Below are 21,518 nucleotides of genomic sequence, written 5' to 3'. Positions count from 1 at the left end.
TTCAGTTGCTGCAGACAATTTAGGAGCTCACGGAATAGCAGGCTTTGTTGAGAGTTTTACAGGCCCCTATTTTTGTCGTTTTTGTACTGCAACAGCCTCAGAAATTGCATTGAATGAGGTGAGATCAGAAACTTTTATCCTCAGAACAAAAGAAACACACGGGACTCATGTCAAAGCAGCCTTAGATAGTGGCAGTAACTGTTTTGGAGTTAAACGAGCATGTCCTTTGACTAAAGCCCTTTCTCATTTTCATGTTGTCAGTGGCTACCCTCCTGACATTGCCCATGACCTCTTTGAAGGCATTGTGCCTGTTGAAATAGCAAGTTGTCTCAAAATACTAATATCAAAGAAGTATATCAGCTTGGATGATATCAACAATTCCATTCTTCACTTTCCATACAAGTGGACAGACAAAACAAATAAGCCTCATGTTTTGCCGCAAAATCTGTCAAGCAGGAAAACCATAGGCGGTAATGCCCATGAAAACTGGAGCTTGCTAAGATTGCTTCCCTTTCTAATTGGGCCCCAAATTCCTGAGCTTGATCCTGCATGGCAAGTCTTGTTGGATCTAAAACAGATCGTGGAGCTTGTGGTTGCCCCAGTCCACAACGATGAGTCTATTGCATTCCTTGAAAGCAAAGTTTCTGACCATAGACAAAGGCATCAAGAGGTGTTTCCACAGAATAGACTGCTGCCCAAACATCATTATCTAGAACATTATCCAAAACTAATAAAGTTGTTTGGGCCTCTTGTGGGTATTTGGACCATGAGGTTTGAGGCAAAGCACAGTTTCTTTAAAAGGGTAATTAAACGTACGAGTTGCTTTAAAAATGTGCCCCTCTCTCTGGCTGTGAAACATCAGTATATGATTGGGTACCACTTGTCGTCTCCAAGTATTGATAAACCAATTCTGGATGTGTCAAATGCATCTCTTGTCCCCGTTAGGTTTTTTGAAGGAAGAGTTGGCTCAATCTTTCAAACAAAGATATCCTGATCTATCTGAAATACACCTTTCAAAAAATGTTTGGAGCAAGGGAATAAACTACAGGGCAGGTATGGTAGTTGCCCATGGGTCTGAAGGTGGACTGCCTGAGTTTGGGGAAATCCATCAAATATGCATTTTGCATCCAAGATTGTTTTTTGTTTTGAAACTGCTGTGTGGATGGTATAGAGAGCACTATGGAGCCTATGAGCTGACTCCATCTCCAGCACAAGAACTTGCTCTTGTTGAAGTCTGTGAACTGGTTGATGAGTATCCCTTGGCTGCCTATCTGGTTGGGTGTGCGCGGATGGTGACCTTGAAAAGATCCATCTGTGTTTAAAGTAAGTTAATAAGTTAGACACGATGATTGGATACATAACATAACATGAACATGAGGGCACACTCTTAAATTTGTCTATGTCAAGGTTATTATCGTTAATGAAAACTAAACAAATAATGATAACTAGGTGTGTGAAAAAATTATAGTTAACTGAAATCAAAATGAGTCCTTACAAAAAAAATTATAATTGGAACTGCTTGCTTGCAAAACTAACAAAAATAAACTAAAATTATAAAGTAATGTCTTTAGTTTTCGTCTTTTGCCAATTGATTTTATAGGGCCTACATAAGACTAATATTTCGGGTGGAAATGAAATCTCTTCAAATTTCTTAGCTGTGCCCGTTTTAGTCCATGCCTGTCGCCTGGCATCTTGGCGGCGAAAGTCGGGAGAAAGCTACAGAGTCCCATAATACATAGAAAGATTAAACTTACACTGAAACTAATAAAATTTAAGTAAAACCAAGCATTTAAAAAAAATAAACAACCAAACTCATTTTAAAACAAATTAAAACTAGAAAATGCTAAACTATAATAACCTTGGTCTATATGTTTTTATGTCTTGGATGTTTTTCCTCCTTAGCATGGTGTTTGACAAACTTGCATACTTGCACATTTGATCTCAACAGTTTACTCTTTCAGATGACAAACGTATTATTGTTCTTTTTCTTAACAGACAGTGCAGTAAGACCATGACAGCGATTCTCAGAGTAATCTTGGGGCCAGACAGCTGTCAGAGGGTGGTGTTTCCTTCTGGTCTACCTTCAACTGTAACTGACCTAGAGACTGAGATAAAGACTCAATGTAAAATAAAACAATCCTTTCGACTGCAATTTATGGATACACTTTTTGGCAACGACTTCATGAACCTCACTTCTGTGGAAGAAGTACAAGACAAAGCTTCAGTCAAGGTCATATACACATCCTGCAGACCTCTCGATGGAGATCACTGTGCTGACGTTGACTCACCAACCACTCACAATGATGACTCCTTATGTTCTTCTGATGATAGCACCATAATTCTCTCATCGTCCCAGTCCACCTCTTCAAGGTCTTCGTGGCCAGATTTTTTTAATGTTCCTCGTTTTTCATATGATGCAGAGTTAAAGCTTGAACAAGCCGACGCAGCTTTCAGAGAAAAGGGGACCCTGCTCATTCCTGATCCAAAGCTGAAGTCCGATATACTAGAGGGGTTGATACAAGCGATAGTCCAGCACAAAGTCTATGTCACAGACAGGGAGTTTGACCAAGTTGCTGAGGCGCTCATCAAGAGGCATCCATGTTTACAAGAGAGAGGCTCAGCTACTGGCTATGGAGGATGGAAGACCAGCCTCAAATACAAGCTGTCCAACTACCGCACACATCTCCGGAAAGTAGGATGTCCTGAAGTTTGTGTAAATGCTTTGAAACATAAACCTGATGGTAAACGTAGTCCTGCCTTTGACGTTAAGAAACCAAAGGGGTGAAGTGGCCTACTATCCCTCCTTTCCACTTGGGGAGTGCGAAGAGTCCCTGGAGACGATGAGGGTTGAACTCATTTCAGATATCAAGCAGCATAATAACAGAGAGACAATTAGGGCTAAAATGGAGAAAACGTTTGCACTAAGAAGACAAGAAGCTTCAGTGTCACATGATCCTTCAGAAATCATTCTAATATGCTGATTTTGTTCGAACATTTCTTCTTATATCAATATTTTCAGCATTTATTTGAAATAGAAATATCTTTACTGCCACTGATCAATTTAATGCATTCTCGTTGAATAAAAGTAATTTCTTTCTTTTTTTTTTTACATTTATAATTTGATAATATTGCAGTTTCATTTTGCTTTCTAATTTTTCTTTCTTGCTTTATTTATTGTGCATTTATTTATTGTTGAAAAGGTGTCTTTCCAGGTTTATACATCTAATATTACTTATTTCTCTCACACAGAATAAATGAGTCTTTATATATGAAAATATATAGCAGCTTTTATATTTGACAAAAGATGCTTTGGCATCAAAAGGTTTAAAAACCCCAAAAGATTCCATGCAATGTCTGTCAAGCTCTATATAGGACAAAAACACTTTAAAACTTTGTTGAAAATGAATTAATATTTGTGGTCATTTGAAATTTTATAGTCAAATTTTATTTTTTTATTTTTGGAACTCAAAATTTCTCCATTTGTGTTCCAGAAAAATTAACAGCATACAGGTTTGGATGAGGGTGAGTAAATAATGACAGTATTTTCTTTCAGTATTTTAAAGTGACCTATTCTTTTAATGTTAAGCAGCCAGGCACGCATTTGCCAACCCACTTTGACATGCCTTTTGCAGAAGCCGTCTGAGGAGACACAAGCTCAGCACTGACTGATCTGGCAGGAGTGATCGGGACTTTCAAGTGGATGCCGAAGTGTTTCAATATCCTTCTATTGTCATGAGCCTGCGTCACAACCCTTGCCCAAGGATGGAGATGGGATCGAGTTGGAGCTGAATATTAAACCGCAGGCTTGATTAGAGGATGATGGAATTGTCCTGCAGCAAAATGGGGAAATGCTCAAGAGCTCCACTTCCCACTCTCTGGCAAGAACAGCCAAAGTAATGCCTCCCTTGAGAACTCCTGTGTGTGTGTGTGTGTGTGTGTGTGTGTGTGTGTGTGTGTGTAAGTGTGTGTGTGTTTGACCCCAGTGAGGACAAAATATGCATGGGTCAGTGAGTTCTGCTGGGCTGGATCACAATATGATTGATAACCAAACCTGCTATTTTAGCTTGGCTCTGTCCTGACGGGTGATGCACGTCTGTTTAATGGAAATTATGTTTGCCATACCAAAGAGGCGTTTAGTGGTAGCATGTCCACCACTGGGGACAAACATAATTATGCTGTATTTTTTGATATTTTGCATATTTTATGCTGCTTAAAAATAAAACAGTTGCTGACAACCGAAGAAATTCACAAAACATTTATACATTTGTACACAAACCTTTATAATTTATTGCATTAAAAAAATAAATAATTGATCAAATGAATGAAATGATTAAAAGGAGATAATGAAATTATTAAATTAAATTAACATGAAATTATTAAAAGGAGATAATATGCTCTATTGATAGATTTAATTAATTAAATATTAAATTTATTTAACAATGTAATAATTAATATTATTACACTTCATAAACCCACATTTACATTTTAGAACTTAATTATAAAATATAACAATTCTGCACACCACTCAAACTTGCATCACCACATCTAAAGTATCTAACATTATTATTAGTTTTTTTTCAGTATCGAAAGAGGGAAGCAGATAAAAAAAAAAACGTTTTATGATCATTCAAGTTTGAGTAGTGTGTGGGATTTATTTATGTTCTACTACTATGTTCTGCTTTTATCCCATACACCTACGAATGATTTGGATGTGTGAGGCACTATATTTTTTATCAAAATAATAAAATCGATTTTTTTATTAAACAATTTTATGAATATAATAAAATATAATTGAATTAAATACTTAATTATTTGTTTAATTATTATTACTACAAGTAATTAAATAATTTTTTAAATATTTAATTCAATTATACTTTATTACAATTAAATAAAAAAAATATTTAAATATGGGTTAATGAAGTGTTATGATTATGTTATGTAATTTCTCAATATCTTTGTATCTAAAGTTTCATATACATTGGGGAACAATGTCTAAAGCCACTAGAAGAAAATAAGAGATTTTGTTTGCATTATTTTAAATATTAATATTAAAATCTGCATGGTAGTTTGATCAAAAATTTTAATTTAAAATAATTGTTATTTATTTAGTAGCCTATGCACCCCTTTTCTTTAATAAGCAGCATATTTGATTAGTGACCTAAAAATGGTGCAGAAATGTAAAAAATGTAAATAATTATTTTTTTTGGTTTTTATAGGTCTCATAATAATAAAAAAAAAGAAATGTTATTTCCAGTTTAAAAAAAAATAATCTCAGATTTTCAGTTTTCTTAGACTTTTGGATCCTTCATTAGCTCCATGAGTGTAACCGGGCAGTTCACACCAATAACACACCAGTAGAGGTCAGCAAGGTCATTTACATATTAACCACAGTCTGTCTAATTAATAGTGGTTGATGAGGAACTAAAGGCAAAAGCTATAGGTTAATGGCCATCATACTTCAACTTGAATGCCACATAAACCTTGGAATAGCGTATAAAGAGAGAGTCCAACATCACATGTGGGTTTTTCCTGATGAAGTTCTACCCTCACATTGAGAATCCATTAGTCCGCTATAGGAAGAAACCTCCCAAGCCCCCTATTAAGGACAGGGAGACTCCAGCACTCTGGGATTTGGCCTTCATCATCGGCACCGACAGCGAGAAGGAAGCTATTAAATCATAAAATGTTGACTTCACTTTTTGAAATGAAAGGATTTATTAAAACAGTATGGTGGACCGGGGGGTACAAAAGACTTTGTGATGTATTTGGCTGTTAGAGTCTTCAGAACCGTTTGTGGCCGGAGAAGCTGGTGGGTGTGACAAAACTAATTGGAGCGTGTGACAAACAGCAGAGAGAGTCGGACTTTACAGTCAAATACTTTTGTGATTTATTAGACACAAATTGTACCACCAACACAAGGAATAGCATGGAGGCTTTTTACTGCGTTCAGTCAGTGTGTGAAGCACACCTCCCAGATCATCTCTGAGGACACATTCATAATGCTGCAGTGAAATCCGTGGCTGCTGCTGGGTTTAGTAGACAACGTCAGCGCGCATCCCAATAGCTTGTGTGTGTGTGTCTGCTATTTATAAAGGTCGCTTGTTAATTTAACAGCTAATTTAATTAGTTAATTGTTTGTTACATTTAAATTAAATTAAATAAACATTTATAAATAAGATATTTGAATTCATATTTCATGAAATAAAAACAAATATTTGTATGATTTTCAACAAAAGCTAGAGTTATAAAAGTATCATATTTTTTAGGGCACTCTAGGACTACTCAATTTAAAAGAGGCCCAGATAATTATAATCTCAGAATTATTTCTTTATTACTTGTATTTCTTTATTTATAAGAAAAAGATATTTAAATTCCATTTTAATTAAAATATTTGTATGATTTCCAACAAAAGCTATAGGGGTACAAAAGTACCAGATTTTTGTTTTCTCATGAGCTTTTGTTGTGTTCTCAAGGACGCTTTAGGGAGGCACAGAAAACAATCGAATATTGCATTTGTAAGTTAATTAAATTTCAATAAAAATATTTATAAAAAGATATTTGAAATCAAATTTAATTCAATGAAATCAGAAATATTTATAGGATTTTCATCAAAGGTAGGGGTACAAAAGTACCTTATATATTTAATTATTTATCATTTTAATTTAGTTCAAAATCTTAAAAAAAAAAAAGACTACCATAATACTAACAATATTGCAAAAACAAATCCAATTTGTAAGATTTGCAAAAAAACAAAAAAATTGAAAACGAAAAAGAAACTGGAGAATACAAAATTTAAACTGGACAACAACCTAGCAAACACTTGTTTTTAATTGATAGAGGACAGACTTCTTTGTGATACTTTATCGGGACTGAATGATTTAAATGAGAATCATGTCAGTTCACAGGACGGCAGTGTGGCAAAACTGTCCAACAGATGTTTTTTGAGTTTTTTACAAGACATCAAATATTTAAGAGCTCTATAGCTCTATAGCACTATAACTGTGATTCCACATAATCAATCCTGTTCATACAATCTAAGCTATTTGCATTGTACTGTTGCCGTTTACAATTTACAATTGCTGTTGCTGTTGCAGTTTACATGCTATTGTTTGAACTGCAGATTGAGATAAACTTGACACTAATCAGTGTAGTTTAACTTTTTATATCAACAGAAAATGCAACACTTATGAGAGCCAGTAAATGTTTGAAGTGTAAATGTTTGAAGAATGCTACTGAAAAAGAATTTTTAAAAGACTTCAGGATTTATTTCACAGTATGACAATTTAATGTCTGCCTGTATAAAAGAAGGATGTCACCGTGCAGTTTAAAAATATGATTAGTGTTTAGTCAGATGTTTTGTGCAAGTACTTTAAATAGCAACAACAAGAAAAATGTATGTACAGCAGTCATGGGTGCAACAATAAGAAAATTGTGGGTGTGTGAAATTGAATTGAAATGGAAAAAGTCCATAGTTCAAGAAAACCCAGACTGGATGACTGTTTTCCATCTGATATTTACATGCTCTCGAAGTCTGCTTTTAATTCTAGGTACTCTTTAGTTTGTAGAACAGATGCAGACATGACTTTTTCATCGTCCTTTCATTTCAGCTGTTTGTAAATCTTTGATAAATCTTTTATCCTTTAATCTTATATCCTGCAGAGATAAATGTTTTACTGTAAAGCTGGTGTTCTGTCTTGTATTTTATTTTAATTTTTTTGCATAATTTGTGTAGTGCTGGAGAAATGCATACGAGTAGTCAAATTATAGTAGTTGAAATACGCTATTTACAACTATTTAAAAAGTCATTATTATTTTATGCATTATAAAAGCATAATTTATAAAACTTTGTTCTCTCTATAAATGCATTTAATTAGATTTTGACTTCTGTGTTTTGGAAAGAGAGTAGAACCCAGAGAACTACTGAATACTGAATCATTTATTTTGAATATTTATTAATAAATTGTATTTATTTATTTAGTTCATATTTTGTTCAAAGGCATTTGAAAGGTAATGTTACAGACCAAGAATGAAAAAAAAAGTTATTTAAACTATACAAATTAATTAACATATCTTGTTATTATTTTTAACTGGAAAAATGAAATGAATCATATTAGTTATGTGAATCTATTGTCACCTCTAATACTTGAAATGTATGTTTTATAGGTTGTAGAAGCCTGTAGAAGCTGCTGAAGTACTCCACTGATTTGTGTCGCACTGTTGGTAATGTAATGTATCTTTAATTTTTTGTCTCATGCTCCCTCTCTCTTTCCTTCTATTATGTGTCTTCCTATGCAACTGTTTTCTATTTGTCACCTCAAACGTGAAAAAAAAAAGCTGCTTCGTGTGAGATCTGATCAGGCCTCAGTAAATCATGCCACAGGGCACCGCTGTGAGCAAGAGGGCATGACGGATAGTGAAAGAGAGAAACCGCTTATGAAAACAAACCTTGTGTGAACAGCATCCAGATCCATCCTGATAATCGGACTAATAAGCAGGACAAACAGAGAATTCGTTTTACTCACCGAGACATCGGCGGTGTGACATGGTGCTTTGAGAGATGAGAATGACCATCTCTCTCTCTAAATAAGGCCCTGACTCCACACTCTTTTCCCCATCTGCTAAAGCTATTTATCCCAGCAAGGCATTTGATTTCCTCTCCCTCTTTTACCCAGGAGCATAGAAAGGCCCTGCTCTGTGTGCCGTTGCACCGCATCTGTCTCTGTGGGTGAAACCTTTGGGACGTCTTGAATGGCGATGCAGTTAGTTCAGCAGGAGCAGTGCGGGCCGCGATGAGCGCTGTTACTCTGATTAAAGCAATGATACACTACCATGACCGCGAATTACCGCTAATGTATATTCCATAAAGAATCTTTTATTTATTTTAGTGGGAAGTTGTTGAATTTATATGGGATATATCGTTGGGTATATACTGCATACTGTATGTGCATACATGTGTGTATACACTGCACGTAAAACATTCTGATATTTGAACCTATATACATTTTGAAGTAAATTTACCTAATCATTCTGATTATTATGCATGTTGCTGCAGTTTTTATGACCTCAGTAATTGAGAGATTATATGTAATATTTGAATATATTTAATTATAATGTATTAGAATAATTATATATACATGTTATAATAATTTCAATATATATGTAAAATAATACTACTGTTGTTTTTATAATACAATTATATTATTATAATATGCAATTGGTGCTGAAACTATTTTCACACAAAAATTGCTAGTAAATTTCACTAACAATTAAAAAGAAATGGCAAGTAATAGAAGAAGAAGAAAATTATTTTCTTGTAAAACAAGCTCCAATAATCTCTGTTTTACTTACAACTTCAAAAAATATTGCTTTTCAGTGTACACTACCATTCTCAGCTTATCAGCAAGATTTTTTTTGATAGCTGAATGAAGATTAATGCTTTTATTGTTACAGAATATTTTAATGTGACTTTTTTAATGTTACAAAATATTGCTCTTTTCAGATGTCATCACATTTTAAAATATATTAAGATATTTTAAATTGTTACAATATTTCACGTTGTATTTTTGATCAAATAAATGCTGATTTTGGTGATAAAAAAATGTTACAGACCCCAGACTTTTTGAACAGAATGTACATTAACATGATGTTGATTAGTCCATCACAGTTTTCTACTTCATTCATTTTTAAATAATTACAATTTAATTATAATTATTTAGAAATTAATAAAGTAGAAAATTTTCGACTTCAGTATTATAAAAAACATGAGAAGCAGCTTAAAAAAAAAAAAAAATGCATTTGTACTTTGTTGAGGTTGTAGATGGTTGCCGATGAACTGCACAAAAAGTATGGCAGAACTTTTTGTACAGTCATACTTCCAATAGAAGAAGATCTACTGCTTAGTGGCTTTTAGCCCTGAGCTCCTGTCCTCTAAATCATTCTCATAACAGAGGACAAAGTGCTGAAGATCAACAACCCATTAACACTTTTAACCCCTCTCAGTTGCTCCGACCTACTCAACCAATCTGACTTTTGTCTTTTGGGACCAGAGGAAAAAGTCATAGTTTTGAACACAAATCACAAGAGAGATTAAAAAGGGCCAAACTGAAAATCTGCCTGTTTTTTTTTTTTGACATGTTTTAGATGTATGGAGCTGCAGGGCTGGTCTGGCTCGATTCCGTGGACAGTTGTGGCGGGGTTCTGTGACCCAGCCTCCCTCTCATGTTACGGCCCTATTTATAACATCTCCCACCCCTCCTTCAGTCCCAGCCCATTGCCCAAAAGCCCGGCCACTGTTAGGAAGCACCTTTCCCTCTCAGCTGGGCCGCAGTCTGCGCTAGACTGTCAACTGAGATTCAGCTCTCCTCATCATCATCAGCTGCGCTGCCTGGCAACTCTTGATCGCAACGTGCATGGGATTATCACACACACGTGTACAGACACACTATTTTTCTTTTTCCTTCATTTTCGTCTTTTTTAAGGAGACCCTGTTTGAAGTGAGAAGCAACGGAGCGTTTTGTATTTCTGCTGTTTTGTTTTTGTCTTTGGGAAGTTTTCTTGTGGTTTTTGTTCCACTAGCGGCTGGTTTCATGCATGCGATGGATCACACGCTTTTCGGCTGTTTGCGCAGCCCTCACGCCCCTCCGCAGGCCCTGCACCCCGCCTTTGCCCTTCACGGACGCTCCGAGCACCTCTCCTCGTACCCTGACCTCTCCACCTCCTCTCCTTCTTCTACCTGCATCGTGAGCGGTTACCCAGGTGAGGATGGGGGACTGTTTGGGGGATACGGGCATCAGCGAGGGCTGCCCATGTCCCAGCAGCATCATCATCATGTACCCCAACCGCAGCAGACCGGATGGCACATACCGCAGACGGCCAGTGTCTCTCCGGCCAGTGCCCGTCTAGGACTGGGGGTCTCGGCCACTGATTCAGGCTCTTCGGACATGGGCCCCGGAGGCCCCAGCCTCTGTGCAAGCACACCGAGCCTCGGCGGAGGGGTGCCCTCGGGTGCCTCCTGTGTTCCTGGAGGGGATTTCGGACATCATACGATGTCTCCAGCCGAGGCGGAGAAAAGGAATAGCAAACGAAGAAGTGACAGCTCTGGTAAGAAACAAGCTCATTTTTATTTTAAACTAATTAAGGGGTCTGATCTGATCAAGTAATTTTTCATACGTAGTCTTTAGTTTTTATGTAAATGTTTTTTTTTTTTTTGCAAATCTTACAAATTGGATTTTTTTGCAGTATTGTTAGTATTATGGTGGTCTTGTATTGTTTGAAATTAAATTTGTCAGATCTAATTTTATGTATATGTGTAGGTGTGTGTGTACATATAGATAGATATTTAATTGTAAACTATTTAAATTAGAAATATATTATTATTTTTTAAATATATATATATATATTTTTTTTTCAGATATTATGTATAATATATATATTTTTTTTCCAAATATTATATATAAATTACATTGAGTTGTTTTAGTTCCCATTAAAAACAAGAGGTTTCTCTTAAAACATCTAAGTTTGTTTTTATTGTAACTGAAAAGGGAATTGAATGAGTAAAAGTGCATTTTAACAGCCTTAACAATCAGACTGAGTGCAGTGCTAGTGTTTTCGGAAAATGATTCTCCCATGCAGTGTTCGGAAACGTGGAGCCGTGTATTTGAGCGCAAGAGTTTTGTGTTGGCTGACACGCACAGAAGCAATTATTTTGGCTAGCAGAGGGCAGATTGTAACTCTTGTGTGGGCATGCATGCATGATTCATGTTTAGTCTCATCTGTTTCATCTCCTCACTTCTTTGGCAAGCAGAAAATAACACTTGTGGTAAAGTAACTAATGCCATGGCCTGAGATTGAGAACAGGGACGCCCGTGTTGGCATTTAACACGAAAAGCCGAACGTTAGATGACAGGAATGCTGTGAGCAGCTTTCTCTTTGTATATAATTTGTTTGTACATTGGAATCAGAATGGGAATATACTGTTACTTTATTTTTAGTTTTGCTGATGGGTAAACGGGCAGGGAGATATGAAGTAAACTCAAGGGTTTTCGGTTCACTGCAAAAAGAAGCTGGTTTAATCTGATGGGGATCTCCAATTTGTTTTGTCTGGAATAACTGCCACTACTGTAAAAAAAATCAATTTAACACTGCATAAAATGGATCATAAAATGTATTTTTACGATCTACTTACTTCAAAGGGAATTTTAACTACTTTCTGCACTTTAAAAACAAAGTTCAGGTCCATACAAGAGGCACAGCCCTCCAGATGTTGATTTATTCTCATTTGCACCAGCCCAAAATTAACATAACATAAATACACTTGTTCCACTGCTGGAAAAGGTCTAACAGAATTGGATGACTATATATTGCTAGAATAACCCCAAAGCCCAAAGCATCATGAGGTGAGTGCTGCAAGTTGCAGTTATTGTTATTTTTAGATCACAGGCTCCGGAAAGCATTTCGAATAAGTTGGGTCGAGAATGATGACAAGAAGTAATAACAAAAAAGTCACTAAAAGTCTTATTCTTGTGGCTGTGCACACAAATATCTGTGCACACCACTGACACACACACACACACACACACACACATGTGTGTGTGTGTGTATATATATATATATATATACAGTATATATATGTGTGAGTGTGTGTATAAGTGTGAGTACAGATGTGTTTTGGTCTTTTTAAAATCTTTTAATATCATTTATATTAACATAAACTGTCACACATCTTGATGGTTGCCTCAATTTCAGTGTAATTATGGCCTAACAAAAAATGAAAGTTTCTGCTTTATAGAATGGTTTTATAATGAGCATCAATCAATGGAACAATAGATTATTTATTAATAAAATATCAACAGTTTTAATGCATTTTAAGATATGTTCATCTTAAGATATAATGTTTGATTTATTCAAAGCATGTGTGGCTGTTCTAATAAAACAGCACATGGCTGGTTTGGATAAAGACAGCAGTTTAGCGTGTATTTTGTCATGTGGGTTTGCATGATATTCATTTTGGTTTCTTTTTTTCCACCAATAAAGCTCAGCTTCAGTGTGTGTAACTAGAATATTAAAGTAGATGTCTAAATTTTCATTGTAGCTGTAGTTTTTAAAATCATCTTTGAAAGCTCAGGCCGTTCTGCTCCCTTTTTTCCCAGTTCTTTGCTTTTTTTAAAGAAGAGATAAAAGTTAAGGCGCAGGCCTAATTGCTGTGGTGTAACCGCCGTTTCGGGAAGCTGGGAAAAGTTGCTTTAACTCAGAGCAGCTCTGTTCGCAAAATGCTGCTCGTGTTGGTTTTTCTCACTCCACAATGGCTGCGTTTAGCCCGCAATAAACGTGCCTTTCTGCGCTTGTTTTAATCAGACCCATATTCAGCCGAACTCTTTTCTGTGAGTCAAATTCACAGAAATTTAGCTAAAACTGTGGCTGTCACAGTTGCGTTTTTGTCGCTAGAAATCACATGATGATCAAAGGCTCAATGAGCACGAGTCACCAAAGAGTGCGACTTTGTTATATCATCATCGCATGAACAAGTCTCCATCCTTGTCAGCCTCTGCAAATCCAAACCTGTAAATTATACTGTTAAATAACACATCTGGCATGTGTTTATAGCCATGATGTAGCTGACAGCAGCGATTTGACACTTCATCTGAACATCCACCTAAACTGAGACCTTCAAGGTGATGGGTATATTATACACATCATCATTTTCGGTGAACTTTCCTTTAAAAAATTGGATATTACAAAAATTTTTAGCATTGAAAAACATACAAAAAAATGTAAATGTCATGCTGATTTCTGCTGAAATAGCAGAGCAAGTTGTGGATGGGGTCTCATTAAAGCTGACTCTATTTACAGCTGGGTTTTGGATTGCTAGTTGGATTAGCGCTCACTCCACACCCTTAGATAAATGAACCCAAAAGTTTGATGTGCCCTTTGAAAGTGAGTCACAGCAAGAGAAGGCGCATGTCTCTCAAAAAAAGAATACAATTTCCTTCCTCCAGTGTCAAAACAACAGAAGCGCATGTGTCTTTGGTAGGATGGATTGCAGGTCTAATCTGACATTTCCTCACTGACCTTTAGTGTTTTCCATTCAAGATTAGACTTGACGTAATTGAGCTCTAGCAATAACCACATGTAATTGTAAATATATGCACTTTTATGCGTTCATGTTCTGTCACTCCAAAAACCATCTGAAAGTAAGGAAAGCAATTCGCAGCGCAAGAGCGAGGAAGGGAGTAAGACACACACCACTGAAAATTGTTGTGAGTTGGCAGCTTGAGTGGAAGACGCTTGTAAAATTTTGAGGTCAATAAACGAAGGAAATATATTTTTACACATCCTCCAGTACTGTTTTGTTCCGAATTAAAACTACAGCGTAGCGGATTCCATTAACAGTAAGTCAAATGAAGTCTTTGGAAACTGTTCTGGTGAGCGCCAACTCATTGTGAGAATCTATAGAGCGGTTTATGAAAACTCACGGCTGGGGTTGACTTTTATAAACAGCTGGCATGAACAATTGCAGCATCGTAAAAGATGACTGGCAGTCTTCCTCTGCTTTCCTTTATAACGTTTCTGGGATTTCAACCCTGCAGTGATTGTATTTAATTGGAACGATTGTGCTGAAATTAACTGATTGTGTTTCAAAGGCCGTTTTGTTGCAGAACGGGATGTTGATGCTGCTCTTCAAAAGTTTTTGCGACCGTTTCTGACTTGGAAATTATTTCTTCCGTTCTTGCTTTTTCTTTTAAGAGTCCCAAGATGGGAATTACAAATTGGATGTGAGCAGCAAGCCAAGGAAGGAGCGGACGGCGTTCACCAAAGAGCAGATTCGAGAACTCGAGGCAGAATTCGCCCATCACAACTATTTGACCAGACTGAGGCGGTACGAAATCGCCGTAAACCTGGATCTCACGGAAAGGCAGGTGAGATGACCGACCGCGTCCTTGTACCTGTTCATCAAACATTCTGTCAGAAGCTACTGCTGTTCAGTGCTTTTCTATCCAGCTGTGGCTATGGAGTGGGACTATTGTATTCCAGATGTTTCTGCAAGATCTCTTTTTGGCTGTAGTCAAGTAACGGGAGAGGTGAAGGAAGTTCTGTCCGCTAAGGCACTTCTGCCTTGCCGCTCCATCTTACAAATTGGTCTCTGCGTGGGAAGGTGCTTCCTACAGCCATATGTGAAATAAATAGCACATGACGCTTTATTTGGAGCCAAAGAAATATGGGTTGTTGTAACTATTTGATGTTTTAACCAAACAACTATGTAATCTTATTAAACCATTGAAGTTTATTGACTTCTACAGACATAAAGAGATGACATAATGCTTGCTGTTTTTGGAATGACATCATTGGCAGGTCATTCTGGCCTTATTCGAAACACCACTGCTCAATGAGCCATGCAGTTTCTTTAATTTATAATATGTCCAAAACTTCACAGTATTTTAGTTTACAAATGTGTTTCTAGACCTTCTGGTTTCATCAGACTTTGCAGTTTGCCAAGGATCCCACAAGGAAGTGACATCTGTGGCCTTAAATTATGCTACATTCTCTGGGGATACATTCCCAAGGCTTAGAATTAAAAACCTTGCCACACGACAAGTAAGCAAATCCGTCTCCTGCAATGTGATCCCTGTGTGAACCTGCTGGAGTTCTGGATCTTTGTGGCAGGAGTAGGGCCACCACCATTTTGCACATGTAAAATGGTTACTAATCATAATAATAATATTGCAGAGCCTAATTAAAACAACCGTCTTTGATAAAATTTATTACAGCCCCTGCAAGACAGCACTGCATTGATATTCCTATAAATGTTTTAGGGGTTTATATTTAAACTCCTTCAGTTAATTCAGTCTGAACTACATAACTACTTAACATAAGAATTCAAACTTATTTTATATTTATAATTAATAATACATTTTTATATACAATTTTTTTTTTTTTACATTTTGAAGAAATGTAAAATCACTGTGAAAGATTCCCATTGACTTGTATTGATAGACGGTTCAGCTTTTAAAATCTAATATTCCTCAATGATTAGAATAGAAGTTCTATGGTTAATTCAGTCTGAACATGCAAATTCCGTTCAAACTTGTATTTATTTATTTATGCAGTTTATATCTATTATTTTTATTTATTTGTAACATTTAAAAAAAAAAACTTTTTTAAATTAAAGTGTGAAATATTCCCATAGACTTATACTGATCCTTAAGAATAACTGATTGTGTTTCAAAGGCCGTTTTGTTGCAGAACGGGATGTTGATGCTGCTCTTCAAAAGTTTTTGTGACCGTTTCTGACTGTTGGAAATGTTTTCTTGTTTTTTTCTTTTAAGAGTCCCAAGATGGGAATTACAAATTGGATGTGAGCAGCAAGCCAAGGAAGGAGCGGACGGCGTTCACCAAAGAGCAGATTCGAGAACTGGAGGCAGAATTCGCCCATCACAACTATTTGACCAGACTGAGGCGGTACGAAATCGCCGTAAACCTGGATCTCACGGAAAGGCAGGTGAGATGACCGACCGCGTCCTTGTACCTGTTCATCAAACATTCTGTCAGAAGCTACTGCTGTTCAGTGCTTTTCTATCCAGCTGTGGCTATGGAGTGGGACTATTGTATTCCAGATGTTTCTGCAAGATCTCTTTTTGGCTGTAGTCAAGTAACGGGAGAGGCGAAGGAAGTTCTGTCCGCTAAGGCACTTCCGCCTTGCTGCTCCGTCTTACAAATTGGTCTCTGCGTGGGAAGGTGCTTCCTACAGCCATATGTGAATTAAATAGCACATGACGCTTTATTTGGAGCCAAAGAAATATGGGTTGTTGTAACTATTTGATGTTTTAACCAAACAACTATGTAATCTTATTAAACCACTGAAGTGTATTAACTTCTACAGACATAAATAGATGACGTAATGCTTGCTGGTTTTGAAATGACATCATTGCCAGGTCATTCTGACCTTATTCGAAACACCATTCAGAACATTTTTAACTGCTCAATGAGCCATGCAGTTTCTTTAATTTATAATATGTCACAGTATTTTAGATTACAAATGTGTTTCTAGATGTTCTGGTTTAATGAGACTTTGCAGGTTGCCAAGGATCCCACAAGGAAGGGACATCTGTGGCTTTAAATTATGCTACATTCTCTGGGGATACATTCCCAAGGCTTAGAATTAAAAACCTTGCCACACGACAAGTAAGCAAATCCGTCTCCTGCAATGTGATCCCTGTGTGAACCTGCTGGAGTTCTGGACCTTTGTGGCAGGAGTAGTATTATGACTGTTGGGCCACCACCATTTTGCACATGTAAAATGGTTGCTAATCATAATATTGTTGCACTGCCTAATTACAACAGCTATCTTTGATTAAATTTATTACAGCTCCTGCAAGACAGCACTGTATTGATATTCCTAAATGTTTTAGGAGTTTATAATTAAACCCATTCAGTTAATTCAGTCTGAACTACTTAACAAACAAGCATTCAAACTTGATTTGTATATATATTATTTTTATCTTTATTTTTATGTATGTCTTTTTTAAAACATTTTGAAGAAATGTAAAATTACAATGTAAAAGATTCCCATTCCTATACTGTTCAGCTTTCAAAATCTAATATTCATCAACGATTAGAATTAGACTTCTACAATTAATTCAGTCTGAACTACCGGTACTTAACATGCACATTCCATTCAAACTTTGATTTATTTATTTATAATTACATTTTATATCTATTATTTTTAAAATATTTGTATTTATTTGTTTTGAACTTTTTAAAAGAAAGTTTAAATTAAAGTGTGAAATATTCCCATAGATTTAGGATAATGATCCTTAAGAATTAAACTTCAATTAATTCAGTCTGAAATACTTAACGTACAAACTCTGTTCAAACTTAGTTTATTTATCAAATTATAATTCATACATTTACATACAGTATATATTATTTTTTAAACTTTTGAGAAATTTAAAATGAAAGTGTGCAAACTTCCTGTTGATTTCATGAATGTTCAACAATCAAAACCTAACCAAAAACAATGATTTCATCTGCATTCTGATGCGGATGTTTTGGCAATTTTTTTTCTTTCTTGCATTGGTTTAACCACGGCAAAGACGTTGTATTTTGATTCTCATATACAACCAAGAGAAATCAAGATGTGTGCTGAGTTTTATGACAACTGTAAAGTGTCTCTGATGTCGTTTACACAGACCCAGTCTTCAACTTTAAATGTATTCAAATGCTGCCAATGCAAGTGATGGTATTTATAAATGAATATTTCGTTTTTATATTTAGGCTGTTTTTCTGTCTAATGGCATGCACTATCCTGTGAGCAGTAATGTACTAGAAGTTTTCAGGCTGACAGAAGAACTGCAAACGTTGCAGATATATTTTAAGGGTGGTAGTCTTACAGTGCTGACAGTAATGAACTTGGGCGGCCAATTGAATAGTGTCTAGCAGACTATAAAATCAAAGAGTATTCCTTGTGGATTCATGAAACGTAAGCTGAATGAATCATTGTGTATGTAATTTGATCTAAAATGTGCCTTTGAACTTGACAATCAAGTTTGACAGCCATTTGAAAAAAAAAAAAAAAAACTTTGAATGACATAATTTTGCTGATTTGGGCCTGGTATTCCTCAAGTCTAATTGCATATGAAGAATTCTGGTCCATTCCATGTGACCATCTACAACATTATACTCCACCAGAAATAAATGTTAGAGTACAATGGCCAATTAATTTTGTTGTTTTGTGCCTGGTATTCCTCAAGTCTGATTGTGAATTACAGTCCATTTCATGTGACTATCTACAACATTATACCCCTCCAGAAATACATTTTAGTGTATGGTGGCTGGGTCCCCCAGCAAGCCTTACTTGCACTGCAGTGACCATTTAAGAAATGGCTAAATCATCATTCTGGGAAACGTAAATACTGGCTCTGACTGAACTCGCAAGGAAAAGACGGAAATGTCTGATGCCACAAAACATATGGGCTCCAGTTATTGCTGATCTGGAAATAGCTGTCAAATACTTGCATTAAAAGCCATGTTATATTTCTAACTTCTTCAGAGAAACACAATTCCAAACTTTGTGGATCATGCCTTAGAATAGCAGAGCCGGTCAACTGATCGCATGGCACTTTTGCACCTGATCGAGGGATATTAGCTTACTGGAGTTTGGTGAGTCATGGCCTGATCCACCTCTCCAATCACTCTGCCAAAAAACCACAGTAAACAGATCATCTGCACCAAAGAGCGAACGTACAAACTAATTTGCTGAAGACGAATTACACTCCTAAAGATAAAGTTTTTTTTCCCATTTAAGAACCAATTTGGGTTCCCAAAGAAGCTTTAATGGAACAGTTTTTAAAAGAACCATGTTTTTCTTAGTGTGAAGAACTTTTTAACAATCTGAAGAACCCTTTTCCAATATTAAGAACCTTTTGTGGAATGGAAAGGTTCCATGGATGTTTAAGGTTCTTCATGTAACCATACAATAGATGTCAATTATTTTTAATAGTATAGAACATAACTCATGTGTCTTCCTTTCCCACTAGGTAAAAGTGTGGTTTCAGAACAGACGGATGAAGTGGAAGCGAATTAAAGGAGGCCAACAGGGGGCAGTAGCGAGAGAAAAAGAGCTTGTGAATGTGAAGAAGGGAAAGCTGCTTCCCTCTGAGTTTTCGGGAATTCCTGGACTTCACCATACACCGGACTCGCTTATCAACAATGAGGACAGCCACGACAGCGACCAGAGCTCTGAGCACGCTCACTTATGATACAAACACATCCCATCTGCCTTTCGATGCTTATCTGGGGCCATGTTCCGTTAGGGATTATGTTAAGTACGGACTGAAAGTACACAAAGACTGTATGTGCCAATGAGGAGGCACTGCCAAACGACGCCTTTCAGGACAGTTCCTGTGATGCCTCAGAGTAGTGACAGTGCTCACTAAACATGTAAAAATGTACATAGGACTGATGTTTTGTTGTGCATTTGGATGATACAGAATATTTGTGATACTTTGGCATCAATATTCACAAAGAAAAAGTGCCCTGCTAGTTTGACAGAAATGTTTACACGTTTGAAAGGTGCTGTAAGTCATTTTAAAATCCTGCCTGTCAGCAAAGCCGAACAGCATCCCAGATTTGTGTTGCTGTACACAGAGCCTAGGGACTTCTGTCAGGTCGTATGGATATTTTTTGCATGCTATTCCATAAAATAATCACTTACAGCACCTATAAAGAACCCTTCTAGGCTACTGCTCTATTACTTGAAAGACAGAATCTAGCAGTCGAAACTGGCCCAACAACATTCCATTCTGTTCTTGCATTGAAAAGTTGTATGCTTGTCAGTTTCTGTGCCATAATTGATTTCTACTGTATGTTTTTGTACAATGTTGATGTCATCGGAATAATGATCAATCAAGCGTGCAGTCAAAAACATTTGAGATAATATTATGGCATGTAAATATAATATAAATATTCCTATTTTTCAAAAATCTGACAGCTGTATCATGTGCACACAATACCACATGCTTCAACAATAAACTTTTCGTATGTTGCTTGGTATGATTTGTTCATCATGAATGATTGTTTCTTTGAAGTCAGCTAATGAAAGATAATGCTTGATGAAGGATTCGAGGCTTTCAACTACGGTTTTGGGCCAGTTGATAGAATTGCCACCCATTTGGTTTTCTAGGACATTTTGGTTGTAAATTTTTCTTTGTAATTTTTGTAACTTTCTAGTAGCATCAGTAAGAATGGGTTCAAAATTATATATATATATATATATATATATATATATATATATATGCAAATTTTCTTTGATACATTTGATACAAAAATCAAACTCATAAGTGTGAAAAGTACGGAAGCTTATTTCCACCATGGGATAAAAATATAAAAAGGTAATGGTGAGTTTTTAATCTCACAATTCAGACTTTTTTTCTCAGAACTGCGAGATACGCAATTCTGAGAGAAAGGTCAGAATTATAAGATATAAACTCAAAATTGTGAGAAGAAAAAACTCTTGTCGTAATTACCTTTTTTATTTTTTATTTGTGGCGGGAAAAAAAACAGAATTGAAAGATGTAAACTCAGAATTCAGGAAAAGAAAGTCAGAATTCTGAGTTTATATCTCGCAATTCTGAGTTGCAATTACCTTTTCTATTTTTTATTCCATGGCAGAAACAGGAAAAATTAATAGAAAAATGTATAAATAATATATTTTTTAAAATTACATAAACTGTAAGTGTTAAACATTGTAAAATATAAAACAGATGCATTTTAAGTTATGATGAATGGATAATCTTAAAATGATTATCTTAATTTAATGTGAAGACATCTGCTGCCTCTAGTAGTGAGTAATCTTGAAAGATTTACATTTACATTTAATCATTTAGCAAAAGCTTTTATCCAAAGTGACTTACAAATGAGGAGCACATTAGAAGCAATCAGACCAACAAGAGAGCAACAGTATACCAGTGCTGTGACAAGTCTCAGTTAGTCTAGCACAGTACACATAGCAAGGTTTGTTTATT

At 36.0% G+C, this 21,518-nt stretch overlaps 1 protein-coding gene across 2 annotated transcripts; it reads left to right on the top strand.

Annotated features, from left to right (window-relative positions):
• Window positions 1-8,163: 8,163 nt before the first annotated feature.
• LOC107730826 (homeobox protein MOX-2-like) lies at window positions 8,164-20,492 on the top strand. Of its 2 annotated transcripts, XM_016541765.1 has the most exons (4): window positions 8,164-8,220; window positions 10,576-11,100; window positions 14,743-14,915; window positions 19,533-20,492. In XM_016541765.1, the coding sequence occupies exons 2-4, from the start codon at window positions 10,587-10,589 to the stop codon at window positions 19,752-19,754; spliced, it is 909 nt and encodes a 302-aa protein (XP_016397251.1). In that variant the 5' UTR covers window positions 8,164-8,220; window positions 10,576-10,586; the 3' UTR covers window positions 19,755-20,492. The 2 variants fall into 2 exon arrangements, with proteins under 2 accessions (XP_016397251.1, XP_016397250.1); XM_016541764.1 differs by lacking the exon at window positions 8,164-8,220 and having other exon boundaries at window positions 10,380-11,100.
• Window positions 20,493-21,518: the final 1,026 nt, after the last annotated feature.

The sequence above is a fragment of the Sinocyclocheilus rhinocerous genome, unplaced genomic scaffold, assembly GCF_001515625.1.
Source record: "Sinocyclocheilus rhinocerous isolate Xijiao unplaced genomic scaffold, SAMN03320098_v1.1 scaffold938, whole genome shotgun sequence".
Lineage (NCBI taxonomy): Eukaryota > Metazoa > Chordata > Actinopteri > Cypriniformes > Cyprinidae > Sinocyclocheilus > Sinocyclocheilus rhinocerous.
Note: the sequence above shows the minus strand (reverse complement) of the source record. Positions and strands in the feature narration are given on the sequence as shown.